At 42.9% G+C, this 16,244-nt stretch overlaps 1 protein-coding gene across 2 annotated transcripts in view; it reads left to right on the top strand.

Annotated features, from left to right (window-relative positions):
* LOC146859819 (uncharacterized) overlaps positions 1–16,244 on the top strand; it is a 518,852-nt gene that overhangs the window by 96,907 nt on the left and 405,701 nt on the right. Inside the window, exons 5-7 of one of the 2 annotated variants that reach the window (XM_085643565.1) lie at positions 1,138–1,260; positions 6,794–6,961; positions 7,994–8,179. In XM_085643565.1, coding sequence (XP_085499691.1) covers positions 1,138–1,260; positions 6,794–6,961; positions 7,994–8,179 — 477 coding nt within the window. The remainder of the gene's footprint in view (positions 1–1,137; positions 1,261–6,793; positions 6,962–7,993; positions 8,180–16,244) is intronic. The other variant, XM_085643566.1, reaches the window with a different exon arrangement.

The raw sequence follows: 16,244 nt of genomic DNA, 5'->3' as shown, positions 1-16,244 counted from the left end.
ACTACAAAAGTTCTAATGAAATTGTTATGAAAATTTAGAATCCTCAACAAGTTATAGAACCAAAAGTGCGCCCTAAGTTGCGCTGGGTGGTCACCAGCATTTCGACGTGTGATTGAATCAGGTCATCTTCAGGACCGGGTTACAAAGAAATTTGCCGGTGCTGTTTAGGGTGTTGGAAGGATATCAAAGTGAGAGTACTTTCAGGAGTGCACCCAAGGTATGGTGTACAGGGTATCCAGGTAGATGGATAGAGAGGGAGTCGCTACTAAACTGGTGTGTCAAGGGAATTCAAAAGAGGAGAAACGGAGCTGGCATGAAGTTCCAAGTGTCTGGGTTCCATTTAGCGTTGAAAACAATCAGGGAGGAACGCGCAGCCAGGTAAAGGCCGGCTTCGTGATGAGGATGTCCGGGTGGGGTACTGTAAATGAATAAGGGCAACACCCGGATTGGATTCAGAGGTTCGCTGTAAATTGAAGGTGAACTCTGGTTTCAAGACATCAGCATGAGTCTGACTTGGAAGGGGTTGTCCAGGGCTTGTGGTCTGGTCCTGCCCCCCACCACCGTCAACAGACTCTCGTTTCCTATTCCTCTGGTAGAGTAGCAAGTTCCATTGTGAAACTTGGTTTACAATAGCTGCCTACAAATAAAAACACATACGTGGTTGCTTGGCTAGTGAAACCTTAATTGACTTAAGCTCATGTCATTTATATTTGCCTAGAGTCAATATACCTGGGTTTGAAGATGGAAAGAGGGGCTAAAGGATTATCTGGACTCCTTTCAGACTTGGTATAATAGATGCTCTTCCAGTAGCTGTTTGTAGTGCCAGGTTCAGTATTTTGCAGTAGTTTTCGTGTCAGTGGGTGTTATGACACCCTTTAGAATCGTAGTCTTATCTAATTAAGTCCTGTGCTCCTAATTGTATCCTTTGCATTATTGACATCCCTCTCAACTACTGTGAGGGTTGTACCCGAAAGCATGTTGTGAAACCACCTGCCTACATGTGCAATTTTTTCCAGTGTGCTTACTTATGTATTTGTGGCAGTGGATGTCAAAGTAAAGGCGTGATGTTTGGCAATAGGAATATCGTTTTAATAACCAAAAGTTGAAAATAGTCCAACAGAATTATTTTTTCTTTAGTCTTCTGGGGATGGTGATCGCGAAAATGCTGCTGCAAACAGAGGGAAAATCCTTGTGCTCCGAAGAAAGGTCGAAGAATTGGAAACGCAGGTTCTACAGAAAAATGAAGAACTGCAAAGAAAGGTACACTGATGTTCTCTGGTAATGTGAAACACCCTATACTATGCAGATGTCATTTTTCATACTCTACACTTGCAATCTGTGTAACTGTTGTTGTTGGGTGAGATAACAGCCACAGGATATTCTGGTCTACTTCAGAGAACTATTTAAATATGTGATGGAAATCATATTTTTGAATCTTTTACCACAAAGTAAACCACAATGGTAGCATTCTTATTATTGGCTGATGAGCAATGTGCGATGGCTCTTACGAGTTGATATTTTAGATTTTTTTATAAGCAACCCTCTTGAGTCTGGAACTGGAAGAAGCATTGCCGGTATGAATTCTTCACTCGCACTGGACGCAGTGTAAAATTTTGAGGTTCTTGTGTAAATGTGCCCTGAGTTTGTGCCACTAATCCAGCCTCCTGCAGCTTTCTGAATAGTTTAATTTATTAGCAACGCCTTGAGTATGTTCAAGGACAGGATATTTGCATAAACGTTTCTGGCGTGAGGTTACTAGTGAATTCAATACTAAGAGAACCAGGAACAGTTCTAGGAGATGACATACCTTTATATGGGCTATTCTATCAATCAGCATGCTAATCTGGAGGCCCTATATTTATACTACTCATATCAACTGCTGTTTTTGATAATGAATTATGGATATCAGATACTTATTCAGTCTTGCACTCAGGGCAAGGGAACATGCCTGTATACCATGCAGGGGACATTCCCTTTTCAACATATTGCCATACATCCTCATTGGCTTCCTGCTTAATCCAGAATAAACCCCAACGCTTTCTGCCCCATTCTTATGGCACATTGAGTCAATGAGACATGATGACTGCAGAAACTGGCCCAAAATTAAGTTCTAAACACTCCTCCTTCAGCAAATGCTCATATGATACGGTACCCAAATTTGAGTAAAAGATGTATGACGGTAGGTCCCTGGGAGCTCAACCCTCAGATTATGGAATACACTAAATCAAAATTGAGAGAAGATCGTAAACACCAGATCTCCCATAACCTTTCTACTTACTGAAGGATTAGTACTCTCCTTCGAACATTTTCCCAAAATTGGACTCAATCGACCACTTGTGCTCTGATCAGTGAAATACAATAAACCCTTTGACCCCGAAAACACCAACCCACATCTAAATCTTGGTAATGATTGCGGTCTTCAGATGATTGAGAAAAGATTCCAACCTTACATATTAGGTGAACTGTGACTGTAATAAAGAGGTGGTATGGTGTATAGGCATATCCACAACAATAAAGAAGTGCTATGCCGTATAGGCATATACACCCCAGAGATTAGGCAAAGTGCAACTAGACTGTACGCAAACACCCTCCACTCGCAAAACAACTCACCATGCCCCATCCTTTTTATTCCGTCCTTACTCTAAGCATTTGAAATCTCTTCCTAAATGGAAACGTATAATCACTTCTAACTCTTTTTACTTTTGTACGTACTTCTAACTTTGCACAAGAACAAAAGACCTCAGTGTGAGAAAGTACCCTCTTTCTGCAAGGTAGCCCCCACTTTTTGCTGAACTGCTAATCTGCTTTGACTAGGTGTGCCCAGTCTTCTGCCAATCGGGTGCACAGGGCCTATGTTCAAAACCCAATTGGCATCTCTGGCCGCAGGTCAGCCCCTGGTAAATGGTACCACAGGTACCCAGGGCACTGTTACCAGGGAAGACCTCTAATGGCTGCAGCACTTATTGTGCCATCCTTAGAGGCCCTGTACCATTACACTCACACACTGTCTTTGCAGGCTTCGTGTTTTGGTGCAGAACAAAGTGAAGAGTCGACATGGCACACATCCCTGTGTGCCATGCCTACAGCCCACTGCCCTGGTACATATCAGTCACCCCTCTAGCTGGGTACACTATACCAGTGGTGGGGGTACAGGTGCATGAGCCCTGTACCCCTACAGTGTCTAAGTCCATTCTTAGACATTGTAAGTGCAGTGCTGCCATTAAGAGTATATGGTGCTGGGAGTTTGTCATTATGAACTCCACAGCACCATAATGGCTGCACTGAAAACTGAGAAGTTTGGTATCAAACTTCTCAGCACATTAAACCCACACTGATGCCAGTGTGGGATTTAATGAAACATGCACACAGAGGGCATCTTAGAGATGCCCCCTGAAAAACGACCTACCACTAGTGTCCAGGCTGAGTGGCTGCTTTCAGCTGCAACCACCAGACATGTTTCTGGACCCCTGGGTCGAGAGCCTGCTGCTCTCTGGGGCCTGAAACAATGCACATACTGGGACGAGGTGCCAAGCCTCCTCCCCCAGGATGGGCAGGATCCACGAAGGGGAAGCTTCAAATGCTTGCTGCCTTTGTGAGCTTTCCCAGGCCACTTGCTGCTTTCAGCAACTGGTCCCCACTGGTTCTGACCCCCACTTTGGGCGCAAAAACCGGCAGGGAAAAACAAGAGAGGATAAGAGGTGTGCCCCACCTCTGCCAACTCCACCCCTCAGGTGGGAGATGCGAGGTGAAGCACAACTCTCAGTCCCCACGATCTTGCGGATAGGTGGACCCAGCCGACCAGGGAAAGGCTTATGCCCCCCTCCCACTGGAGGGTGGCATAATAGGGGGTGTGCCCACCCCAGGAAAGGGACCCATTGGTCCCAACTTTTTACCTACCTGTAACGCCCCTAAATGTAGTATTTAGGGTTACCCCTGAACCTTGCTTCCTCAGACAAGAACCTGCAAGAAGAAAAGAAGAAGGACCAAACAGCTAACAAGATGCGGATGTCCACTGCCTTGGCCCCAGCCCTACTGGCCTGTCCCAACCTCGAACCTGCTCCAGCGAAATCCTGGTGTGTCTGGCAGCCAGCAATCTCGACAAACCTGGAGGATTTACCTGCCTTCAATCCCAAAGACTCTGTCTCCCGTGAACACTGAATTTGTTCAAACAGCAGACTCCAGTTCCGCAAGGATCCACGGGTCTGCACCACTCTGCACCCGATGCCCACGGCCTGACTTCGAATGACCCAACACCAAGAGGAGGTGCCCCCGGCGATCCTGACCCGAGATCCGGCGACCCTTGACCTGCCTCAAGCCTCCAGCCTACGCCCGCAGCCTCAAACCGGAAGGTCCCTCCAACCGCGACCAGGAGCTGGTAAGAAGATCCGCCCCTAAAAGGTACCCCTGCACCCGATGCACCACGGCCTTGGGTGGCCCAACCAACGGTGCCTAACCAACCCCCAGGATTCCAACTTACCTCTTCAAGTGGTGGTCGCACCTAGAAGACATTCATCCCCGAGCCTGCAGTGCTTTTGCAAACCGGAGGCTCCCTATTGAAAGCTACAGGGCTTCAGACGCCAAAACAGCACCCTGCACCCAGCCGCCCTAGTGCCGCTGATGGTGCATCTTTTGGGCTGGCCTAAACCCCCATTTGCCCTGAGCTTAAGTCCAGGAGCTATGCTCCCACAACCCAGTGGCCTGCTCGTCAGCAGCCACCAACCAGAGGCCCCCTATCCCCCATTGGATAACATTGGGCCACAGCACTCTGCACCCAGCCCCCCCTCATGCCGCTGAGAGTGTTACAAGAGTGCATCCTCGACCCTGGGGGACGCCCGAGTCTAACCCCAGAACACCAACTCCCACACCAAAGTACTTACCTTAAAACCGATAAAGCTATTTTCCTCTATAAGATAACATTGACAAAAGTTTCTAAGTGTGGAGTTGGAAAACCTAAAGAAATCCTTTAAAATTGTACTAACTAACAAAAACGCGTTTACTTACCTGTTTACAGGAAATGTCCCAGCGCAGTATCTAGGCATACTGCACTGTATAAGAAAAGTAATCTCAAAAGTAACTTACCTGTAATTTTACTAAAAATCCTATACATAGTATGTGTACTGTATTCTGAAAAGCATTGCATTAACAGTAACATTACTGTAATCAAATCAAAGTACATTTACAATAAAAATTCAAACTATTTACAAACTGCATTACTACTGTAAAGTATTTATTGCTTACCTGTGCCAGGCTTGCTTGGTTCTAGAAAATAAAATAACTAAATGAATATTTTTATACAAAAACAAATGATCTGAAGTTCAGTCTTTGAGTGTGTAAATTAATTTGCTGACTGTGTACAACAAATACTTAACACTGTTCTTTGATAAAGCCTTACTACTCGACCACACTACCACAAATAGAGAGTGAGGTGCTATCTTCTTTACCTCTGCCTACCTTTTGGGCTCCACTGGACTCTGTGCACACTATACCTCACTTTGGTATAATATATACAGAGCCAGCTTCCTACACTCAGTCAAAAATGTTTTTTTTTTCTTCTGGTCATAAGTTAACATTTTGAACTAAAATCCCTTGGTTATGGCTGCAACAATTGTCTGAATTTATCAACAATATGTTCAACATGCTGTAAAATATAATCTGCCCATAATTAAGATTTTCTCTTGTAGGATTATGGGTTAAAGTATTTCAGTTACCCAACGAGTTTCAAGGCCATAGGAAAATTAGTGAGCTCTCTTAAAGTTAAAACTTTGTAGGGATTTATCAACTGAAACAAGGGTTTTTTGCTCTGTTGGCACACTTAGCTTAAGCAATCTGAAGTACATGAGCAGGTGCACAATTTGCTCATGGAATACCGGAAAACACCTCTTATTTGTAGCAGTTTCAAGAGCAAGGCATTACTCCATCAGACTAAGTTAAATTTAGTATAGGCCATTGTTTGAACATTTATGGGTGTATTGTCCTCCTTGCGAACAATCCCAGAAAAGCTTGTTACTTTGCATATCTTTCATCTCAAATACAGGAAAATTATATATGTGATCAATGACATGTCGGGCTGAACAGGCATATGAAGTTAGTTAAATCTTGTCTGTGGTTCCACAGCTGTTTATAAAGGTGACTGCCTTTGCCTTGTTTTTTTTGTTTAAGGTAAATATGTGGGGTGAAACTATTGAAATAGAATACCCATGTGGGTGGGGGGGCCTCATGTTTTTCTTAGGTGATACTACAGCTGTCCTTTGGAGATTCTCTGATTATTAGAGCGAGAGGTGTGGTGCAAGGGAGAGGTGTGGCGCCGCGGCCAGGGCGACTGACTCCGGAATTGGGGGATCACGGTTCGATCCCCGGTGGCAGATAAGCCCAGCACCATGTGACTCTGGACAATAGCTTGCTTAATTTTCCCAACGGCCCCCAGTGCCTAGAGACCCTTACGGGTGATTGTTCGTGCTTTATATATGTGGATTATTATTAGAGAAAACCTGGACAGATGTACCGAAATGCTCCTCAATGAGATTGTTCCTATGTATTAATGTAAACAGAACAGTGACTTACACTAGGTAAGTAGGTATATTTCTCACTTTTTAAACAAATCTGATTACTTTTATGTGGCTTTATATTTTTTTCACTTTTTGTATGGCTAGAGGAAAGCTGGAAGCCAAATAACAGTTGATCACTTTTAGGAAGTAGGCTTGTGTAGATGGCACAGAAGGAACAGCATCATCCAGTGGTGCCCAGTGAATCAAGAATGCTACTCATTCATCATCTTTTTTCTGTTTACTCCTAGATTGCTGAACTTGAGGCCCAGCAGCAGAGGGGTTCAGAAATGGATGCCATCCTTGTTCAGAAGGAAAAGAAGCTCTCTGAAAAAGAAGCATATATTATTGAGTTGCAAATGGCGGTTGGATCCAACAGCCAACCCAAATACACCCCTCCCTCATTAGAAGACCAAAAGGTACCGGAGGGTTGAGGTTCTTTGCTTTATTTAATGTGAAGTGTATAGTAACCGTATCCAGTTGGGAGTTTATATACGATTCTCTTGAAGAATTGTTCAACGATTAATTAATTTTTTTTTAAACTGAGCTGTGTTCTGCTTTACTTCCCAAGGACAGTACAGCTCACCAAATTGTTATTGTACTACTAATATGTAGGTTTGTTCATGTTTATAAGTAAGGTTGTTCCTTTGGTGCTTAAATCTGATAGTACACTACAGGTTATTGAAGCTTGCATATTGCTGATATAGTTAAAACTACAATAAAAAACATCTGCTGGTTACAGTGTGGCATTACATATTTATGAGGTACACCGTTTCTGGTGGTGTTTATTGATGCTTTTCAATAACCTTGTAAGACACATCATTGCTGCACAATTGGAAAAAGTCATACAACTCGTACTTGCAAGCAGACACGGCCTGTAAAAATTGTCTGGATCGGGAGACCCCAACAAGTAGTGTTATAGAACTTAGAGTTTAATCATTTTGTGCCATGTGATGTAGCTTAATACAGGGATCCATTAATTGGATTTCAAGGTGAAAATTTCTGTTCATCTAGGTTTCTGCCCTTCAGCGGTAGTGTAGCAGACATTACACATCCTGATGGGGAAGAAGGATGAAACTAACTTGTCAGTCATACCCAGTTGCTATAGCCCCTTGAATGTATATTTTGAACTTTTAATTATAAAGTAAGTTATTGGAATTCCTTCATTGTAGATTTTAGTCATCCTTCAACAACTTAATTTGTATGGTATCTACCTTAACACACAGAGTACCGTTGATCCCTTTACCAACTTTATTTGTATGGCATCTATCTTCACACAGCTATAAAAATCCTCTGGGTAATTCAGTGTACTCCAATCAGCTAAAAAGAAATGGAAGATGTGATAAACAATTTTGATTTATTTTTTAAACTTGGACAAACTTGGAAATGGAACAAAATCTAGCCAAAGCTAGTATTGCGTTTTTTTAATTTGTTTTTTCATTTGCATACAGGATCAAGTACCTGTGAATGATTCAGTTAGCCAAGACGTGCAGATGATAATTCAGAACCTCACTCGGAAGCTGGGAGACAGTGAAGAGAAATACAGTCTTCTACAGGAACAGACTGAAAGTCTTAAAAATCTCCTCAATAAAGAGAGAAATCATTTTCAGGAAAGAGAGGCTATGTATATGGAAAATGTAAGTAAAATGATTATTGATGGGGAATACCAGTGATGACTTTTTAAAGCTTGTGATTAGGTAAAGCTCATTATGAATTTAGTAAAAGTAAAGTAGTTTCTAGTTTACTAATCTCTCCATTACAATTTAGCATTTTATGTCACAGCTCATGTTTCATGACACACCTATGTACTCTCATCACACTCCCTGCTCTTACCTCCTGGTCATTTAATGTCACACTTTCATTACATCCCACGATCACTCATCACATCTCAAACTCATCAAATTGCACAGAGCTATCACAACTTTTGCTTTTGATTACACTATTTATTAGGTCTCAGATGTGACATCACAAACTCCAACATATTCCCTCATCCCATGCAGTCATATCTCATTCATTCACTTTAACCCCTTCATTGATTTCTTCCTTTCTCATCCTTTTATCATAACTGTCAATTCTCTGTCCTCGTGTGCCACGACCATACACCACTTCTCCCTTATTACCTTTGCCTCTACGTATGTCCTGGCGCCACAGTCCTCACACTATGCTCTCCCCTAATCATTCTGCCTCGGTTCTCCTTCATACTCTTCCTGCACCACACTCCCTTCATCTTGTTTCCTGACAGCACCCAACCCTTTCTGTCTTCCTCGAACTCCCTCCCTTTCTTCCATGAGCCAAATCATAGCAACCGCTCTGTCACTCTCTCCCGTATATCTCCAGTCCCTCTGTCCTGACCCAGGAAGTAACCCAAAGCGAGATGCATGCGCCGAAATAGAATTTGTTTGTTTATATTTTTCTGCATGCCTTAGACAACTTACTGCAACAGGATCACACTAACTGCACAGATTGCCTAACCAAATAATAGACCTCAAAAACTGTGACCATAATGCTACAATTGGTTACAAAATTGTTTCCCTCAGTTTTCCCTTCCTGTGATTACAAACACCCCATTTACTCCCAGCAACATGCATAGACAAAAAAAAGACTCCCAACAGGAAGACCTTTACCAACAACTGCAATGAAGAGTATATTCCTAGGCAATTATATTCGATATAGATATCAGCCACTCGGTCAAGAGATATAAAACTAAAAACGTAAGAAAAACTATTAATAAAAACCAGTGTACCATACAATAATAAAGGTTAAAACATTTTTTTATTTTTGACAATATAAAATCATATTTTGTGTTTAAATCAACAAAGAACTTAAACACAATTCAATTTCTAAAAATGTACATAAGTTTTTAAAAAAGAACAAAACTTTAACCAAATATTAATAAGAATGCAGACACAATAACATACAAAGACTTATTCAATAAACACAATATGAAATAATAAAAGTGAATCAAAATTTAGACATTCAAAATAAATGGAGTTGCGGCAATGGATTATCTTCGACGCGCGTTGCGGCGCAATGGCGCCTTCGTCAGGAAAGCCACACAATGTTTCTTAAAAAACAGTGAGAATGAGAAGTAGGGATTTGGTACTTGCTGATAAAGTAGTCACTTTTAGTTGATATTTTTATCAGCTCTCGCACTGTGGTAGCTGGGATATTTTAAACAGGTGACTGATGAAGCAACTGTTTTAGTGATGGTTTCTAGTTAAATTTAGCGACAGGGATAAATGGTAGTTCGAGATATAAAGTTCTAGTTCCTTTCACGTGCAGAAGTATATCTTCTTTCTTGGTTTCTTTCTTTTTGTTTGTATCTTATTTTCTTTCTGTCAAGAGGTCTATTGATAGAAGATCCTCGTAGCGGTTTGGGCGTATCTCACTGCCTTCTTTGCCACTCACGGAAAATTTTTTTGTGACTACTTTATCAGCAAGTACCAAATCCCTACTTCTCATTCTCACTGTTTTTTAAGAAACATTGTGTGGCTTTCCTGACGAAGGCGCCATTGCGCCGCAACGCGCGTCGAAGATAATCCATTGCCGCAACTCCATTTATTTTGAATGTCTAAATTTTGATTCACTTTTATTATTTCATATTGTGTTTATTGAATAAGTCTTTGTATGTTATTGTGTCTGCATTCTTATTAATATTTGGTTAAAGTTTTGTTCTTTTTTAAAAACTTATGTACATTTTTAGAAATTGAATTGTGTTTAAGTTCTTTGTTGATTTAAACACAAAATATGATTTTATATTGTCAAAAATAAAAAAATGTTTTAACCTTTATTATTGTATGGTACACTGGTTTTTATTAATAGTTTTTCTTACGTTTTTAGTTTTATATCTCTTGACCGAGTGGCTGATATCTATATCGAATATAATTGCCTAGGAATATACTCTTCATTGTGTCTGTTACCCTGTCCTAGGAATTTACCTAAACATTTACAGGGGGTCCTTGATATTCTCAAAAGCTTTACCAACAACTGCACCAATTTATAGATTCACTGACTGGGAAGGCCATAAAGCACAATACACTTTGGCATGCCCTCCACAAGAAGCAGACATATACAACTCTTTTCTAGTTTCTTTAGTAAACATCAAGGAGGGAATGCTTTAGAATGGTTCCAGAGGTAAAATGTAAGTTATAGACTCCACAGGGAACTCTTGAGGGACTGTGTTTTATCCATCTTGGTTTTATCACTCATGAGAGCTGTTCGCATTGGTCTTGGTCAACAGTCATCAGCTGTCTTTGGAATTATCTACTGGAGTATCTGGAGAAGAATAACAATGGTGTTATTGCTAAGTGGATAATTTTGACCGTGAGCAGTGTGCTTCCAAAGTAGTAGATGATCTGAGAAGGAGGTTGTATAGTGAGAGAAGAGTAGAGGGCCTAGACAGATCTGTGATGGATGGCAGTTATGAGGCAGGTGGGTGTTGGCAATGATGAGCACCCAGAAATAGAGAAAGCAAAGCAAAAAAAAAGTGATGGCTGGAATTCTTCAATTAATCTCTAGTGATTATTCTGGGCTGCATCCCAGCCCATCTATTTATATTTTTTTGCTAATCGTGCCACTTCTACCAGAAACCAGCTGTATGCATATCCGTTGTGGTCCAGCTCCAATTCGCCTATAACAGTCCATCCCTACCTGCCAGGCCAGGGCCCTTGTGAACAGGCATTCAAGCAATCCCAGACTGATTTTGGTCTATCTGTTCTGTATTAGTAGGGTTTAGATAGGTTCCAATGGCACTGTGGGTACAAGCACCAACGTCTGGGTGTACCTCTCACACATAAAGGCTTTAAAATGAGGAATTTAAAAAACAAAATATGGCTGGAATGCTTGAATTAATCTCTGCCACTGATTTTTTTTATTCAGACCGTTCTTTAGTCTATCGTTTTTTACTCGCCATGCCACTTCAGACAGGAACCTGTCATATGCAAATTAGCTTTGACGACCCTGCTTGAATAGGACCAGTCCAGCTCGAACTGCCAGTCAGGCCTCCTCTTAACTGGAACACGAGCAATGCCAGAATGGTTTGGCCTGTGTGGGTGGAAAGACTAAGAGCAGATAATAAAGATGCAGACTAACCAGTTTTTTGTTTTTTTGTTCAAAAACTTTGATTGAATTTTGAGTTAAAGTAATACAAAGCATATAAATGATAGAAGAGAATATATTAAAAATACAGTCAGTAATGTGTAGTCGTGACGTGTGTACACATTCAGTAATAAAATAAAATTACCGCCCAGACTAATAAGGCCGTATCACAATAATATAATAGAAACAATTGATGGATGGAATGCTGGACAATGCAAACATTCCGTCCATCAATTGTTTTTTTTGCATATGTCGCCCTAAGTGGGAAGGGTATGCCAAGACGTGGGTCCCGTGCTCACTACACCACTGGATTCAAGCTATCCTGGCTGATGAGGGCTGAAAGCGGAAACTGGTCCTAGGATACTTGTTTTCAGTCCGGAGAGGACCTGGCCTGGCAGTTCGGGCTTGACTGTTCCCATTGGGCGCAGGGTCAAGACTGATTTGCATATGGCTGGGTCCAAACTGGAATGGCATGGTGAGCAAGAAAATTATGGATTTAGGCCCAGATCTCTGTACTGGGGTGAATGTATGACATTGTTCTGCATTTGTCCATCAATTGTTGTTTCGACAAATCCAGCAGCACCAACAGTGCTGCTTGCCCTTTGTCCAGGGAATGTCTTAGGTTGTCAGTGACAGCAATCAGTGCTGACTCCGTACTAAACCTAGGCCGAAACTCAGACTGGGAGGGGTCGAGGAAGCCCGATACTTTCATGTAGAGATGTTTATTAATGTTTTTTTTACGAGTTTACACAAAAACGGTAACAGAGAGATGGGGCGGTAATTAGATAGATCTTCCCGCAAGGCATTGGGTTTCTTCCGGTCAGGCATTATTTGGGCAGCCTTCCATTCAGTTGGTAAATGGCCCATGCTCAAGGAAAGATTGAGGATTGAGCAGATGGCAGGTGACAAGTGTTTAAGCACTAATGAGGATATTTGCAGGTAGAATGTCCTTAGGGGAGCCTGACTTAACCGTTTCCGACAGAGTCTCCACAGTATCAGATGTAAGAGGGGGGGAAGCGTTCCAAAGAATGCGCATTGGGTGAAAGTAAGGGACAGAGGGTAGAAGTATCAATCATCAGTTCCCTTTCTTTATTAATTTTATCATAAATAATCTCATTTTTTTTAGAAAAGTGATTGGCTATCCTATCACAGAGTTCTTGTGACGGAGTTACTTCTTTGTGACAGGCCTTGGGATTTGTGAAAGAATTGAGGATGTGATAGAGTTCTTAAGAGGAATTCCCTGCCTGATTAAGTTACAACTCAATGTGGGCTCTACGTACATTCTTTAGGGTCTTATGATAATGGGCTAGAGAGATCTTATACTTATTTTTATCGTTTGCGTTATGGGAAAGACACCAGCGTCGTTCCAGCTTTTTACAGAGGCTTTTCTCCTTCCTTAGATCTGGCGAGGACCAAACTGCATGCATGCGTCTGGTCGGGTTGGAGTATGATTTTAAAGGGTCCAATTGATCTAAAGTAGTTTCTACTATAGTGTTGTAACTAGCCAAACAATGTATTTATTTATTTAATTACTGAATTTATACAGCGCATAGCTGCCCCAGCAACGGGGCGTCCCAGCGCTACCCAGGTATACGTAGTTGCAAGCAGATCCGAAAAAAAGAAATAACAGAGTTGCCCCGGGAAAAGCCATTTTTTTATGGCTTTGCGGAACTCTAAATGATTCTGGAGTCCCCTAGTTACAGAGGGGAGAGAATTCCAAAGTTTGGCCGCCAGCACCTTAAAAGACAGTCTGCCGGCTCTGACTCTGCGAACACAGGGACTACAGACCAGCCTTTGGTCCAAAGAGCGAAGAGGTCGGCTCGGAATATACGGCACTAACATATTAGCTAGGATAGTGGGAGCTTGATGAGACAACATTTTATGAGCTACAACTGAATTCTTCTCTCTACTGGCAACCAGTGTAGTTTAGATAAGGACTTAGACACTGAGCATGATTTAGGGAGTGAAATCAGAATACTGGATGTTGCGTTTTGTATTCTTTGAAGTTGCAGAGTACCAGATTTGCTGGTACCTAAATATAAAGAGTTTCCGCAGTCCAGCCTAGATAGAATCGTAGCCTGTAGGATGGTCTGACGAACAGAGGTATCAAAGAAACCCTGTAGAGGTTTCAGTCCTCTCAGTAGCCCAAACCAGGTACCTGCAACTGCCTTAGATTGAATATCAAAGGACAGACTTCTATCAATCCAGATGCCTACGTTCTTAACAACCTCCTTAGGTATGGGTGCAGGTTTGAGTTTATCCGGCCACCACTGCTCTGACCACATATCACTGTCTCTCCTGAGCAGAAGTATTTCAGACTTGCTTGTGTTTAGTTGCAAGCAATTTGCTGTTCTCCAATCAGCAATTGCCAGCGTATCATCCTTGAATTTAACAAGATTTGATTAATGTTTCTTAGAGAAGGCGATGACTAATTGGGTGTCATCGGCATATGACACCAATGACAGCCCTCTACTCCTAGCTACCAATGCCAGTGGCTGTACATAGATATTGAAGAGCAAAGGGCTCAGAATCGAGCCCTGGGGCACCCCGTGTTCAATAGCATACTCCTGAGAGTGAAAAGGTGGCATAGTGGCCTGGAAGGTTCTGCCCTCCAGAAAGGAACGAAACCATGTTAAGGCCGGGCCCCCAATCCCAATCTCATGTAGCCTACGCAATAATATCTCATGTGATACTGTATCAAATGCGGCACTTAAATCAAGAAGATTCGAGGCTGCCGAGTTTCCCTCATCAAGACTGCCACGGATTTCTGTGGTCACCGCCATTAAAGCAGATTCAGTACTGTGGTGGGACCTAAAACCGTTTTGTGACGCATCCAGTATGTCATTTTGTTCTACAAACTCTGTAAGAGTGGAATTTACATGAGATTCCATGGCTTTAGCTAGAAAAGGGAGCTGAGAAATGGGGCGGTGTTAGATTTGGGGGTCTCTAGTTGGCAGAGGTAGGTACTTGTGATAAATAGGGACCCTCGCCTCTAGTCAGGGTAAAGGGGTACACTCCTAAAATAACCCCTGCTCACCCCCTTGGTAGCTTGGCACTAGCAGACAGGCTTATCTCAGAGGCAGTGTGTAAAGCATTTGTGAACACATACAGTAATCAAGTGACAACTCTACAGATGGACGCCACACAAGTTTTATATCAAAAATAAGTATTCTTTATATAGATTTACCACAAGACCATAAACGACAAAAATCCACAATACTGTTACTTTAAGATGGTAGAATTTAGCTTAGTTCTCTTTAGTTCTTAAATGCGACACTTTAAGTCAATGTACCTGTAGATGCGACACGCAGGGCAACGATAGTGTTGCAACGATGTTGATGCGATGAAAGATTGGTGCAAAGAAATAAAGACGTAAAGATCTTCCTGATGCAGCACGCTTCTCCGATGTTGCGAGAGATCTCGGCTCGATGCGTCAGCTGCAGCGGCGACACCCTTGTCCAGTGATGCGACGACAGCGGCTTTGACGGCGACACTCTTCTCCAGCGATGCGAGATGCTTCCGCTCGATGCGAAAGTAACAGCGGCGACACCCTTGTTCAGTGATGTGACGGCAGCAGCTCCGATGGCGACACGCTTCTCCGTGGATGCGAGGCGCTTTTCTTGATGCGGTGCAATGCGACAGCTACAGCGGCGTCATCCAAGATGCGACGGCAGCGAGTGCGACGGTGACACGCTTCTTCCTCGATGCGAGACTCTTCTCTTGATGCGGTGCAATGCGTCCGCTACAATGGCTGCGACGGCGACACGCTTCTTCGGTGTTGCGGGGCGCTTCTCATGATGCGGTGCAATGCAACGGCTACAGCGGCGACACCCTTGTTCAGTGATGCGACGGCAGCGGCTGCGACTCGCTTCCTCTCCGTGAGTCGCACTTCCATCTCCTTACGACACGCAGTCCCTCAGAAGGCCCAAAACAGCAGCAGGCACTTCAAAAGAACTCTGGGGAGCTGGTGGTTGAAGTCTGTTGTCCCTGAGACTTCAGCAGGAGGCAAGCTCTTTTCCAAGCCCTTGGAGATCCTTCACAATTTGAGCAAAAGTACACACAAAGTTCCTTTCTCCTCTCTTTGGCAGTAGGCAACCCCTGCAGGCCAATCCCCCAGTTTCAGGGATAGTCTCTCCTCAGTTTCTTCTTGGTTCCTCTCCTCAGCAAAGGTTTCTTCTTGTTTCCCAAAGTGATCTAAAGTTCTTGGGTTGGGGTCCCAATATTTATACCAAGTTTTCCTTTGTTCTCTGAAGGCAGAGAGGCCTTTGCCTAGTCCAAACCAGTTCTGGTCAGCACTTTGTTTATATGACTCCTTCTTTCCTTTCAGAGTGCAGGGCAGCGACATCAGATGCACCACAGGAGGTGGAGCCAGCATTGTGGAGGGAAAGCACAGCCCTATTCAGGTCCCAGGTCCAACTCCTCCCACCCATCTACATAGAGATCTCTCTATTCAGCCCTGTGCTGACTCACCCTGTCGCCGGGAAATTCCCCAGCCCCCTGGAATTCCCCAGCCCCTGTCACTCAAACTCCAGACAAGGAATACACAGCCTAGCAGAGGTAGGTTTGCATGGTTAGACAAGAAAATACCTACTTTCTAAAAGTGGT

The sequence above is a fragment of the Triturus cristatus genome, chromosome 3_1 (assembly GCF_964204655.1).
Source record: "Triturus cristatus chromosome 3_1, aTriCri1.1, whole genome shotgun sequence".
Lineage (NCBI taxonomy): Eukaryota > Metazoa > Chordata > Amphibia > Caudata > Salamandridae > Triturus > Triturus cristatus.
This window is presented reverse-complemented; position numbering and strand designations above follow the sequence as displayed.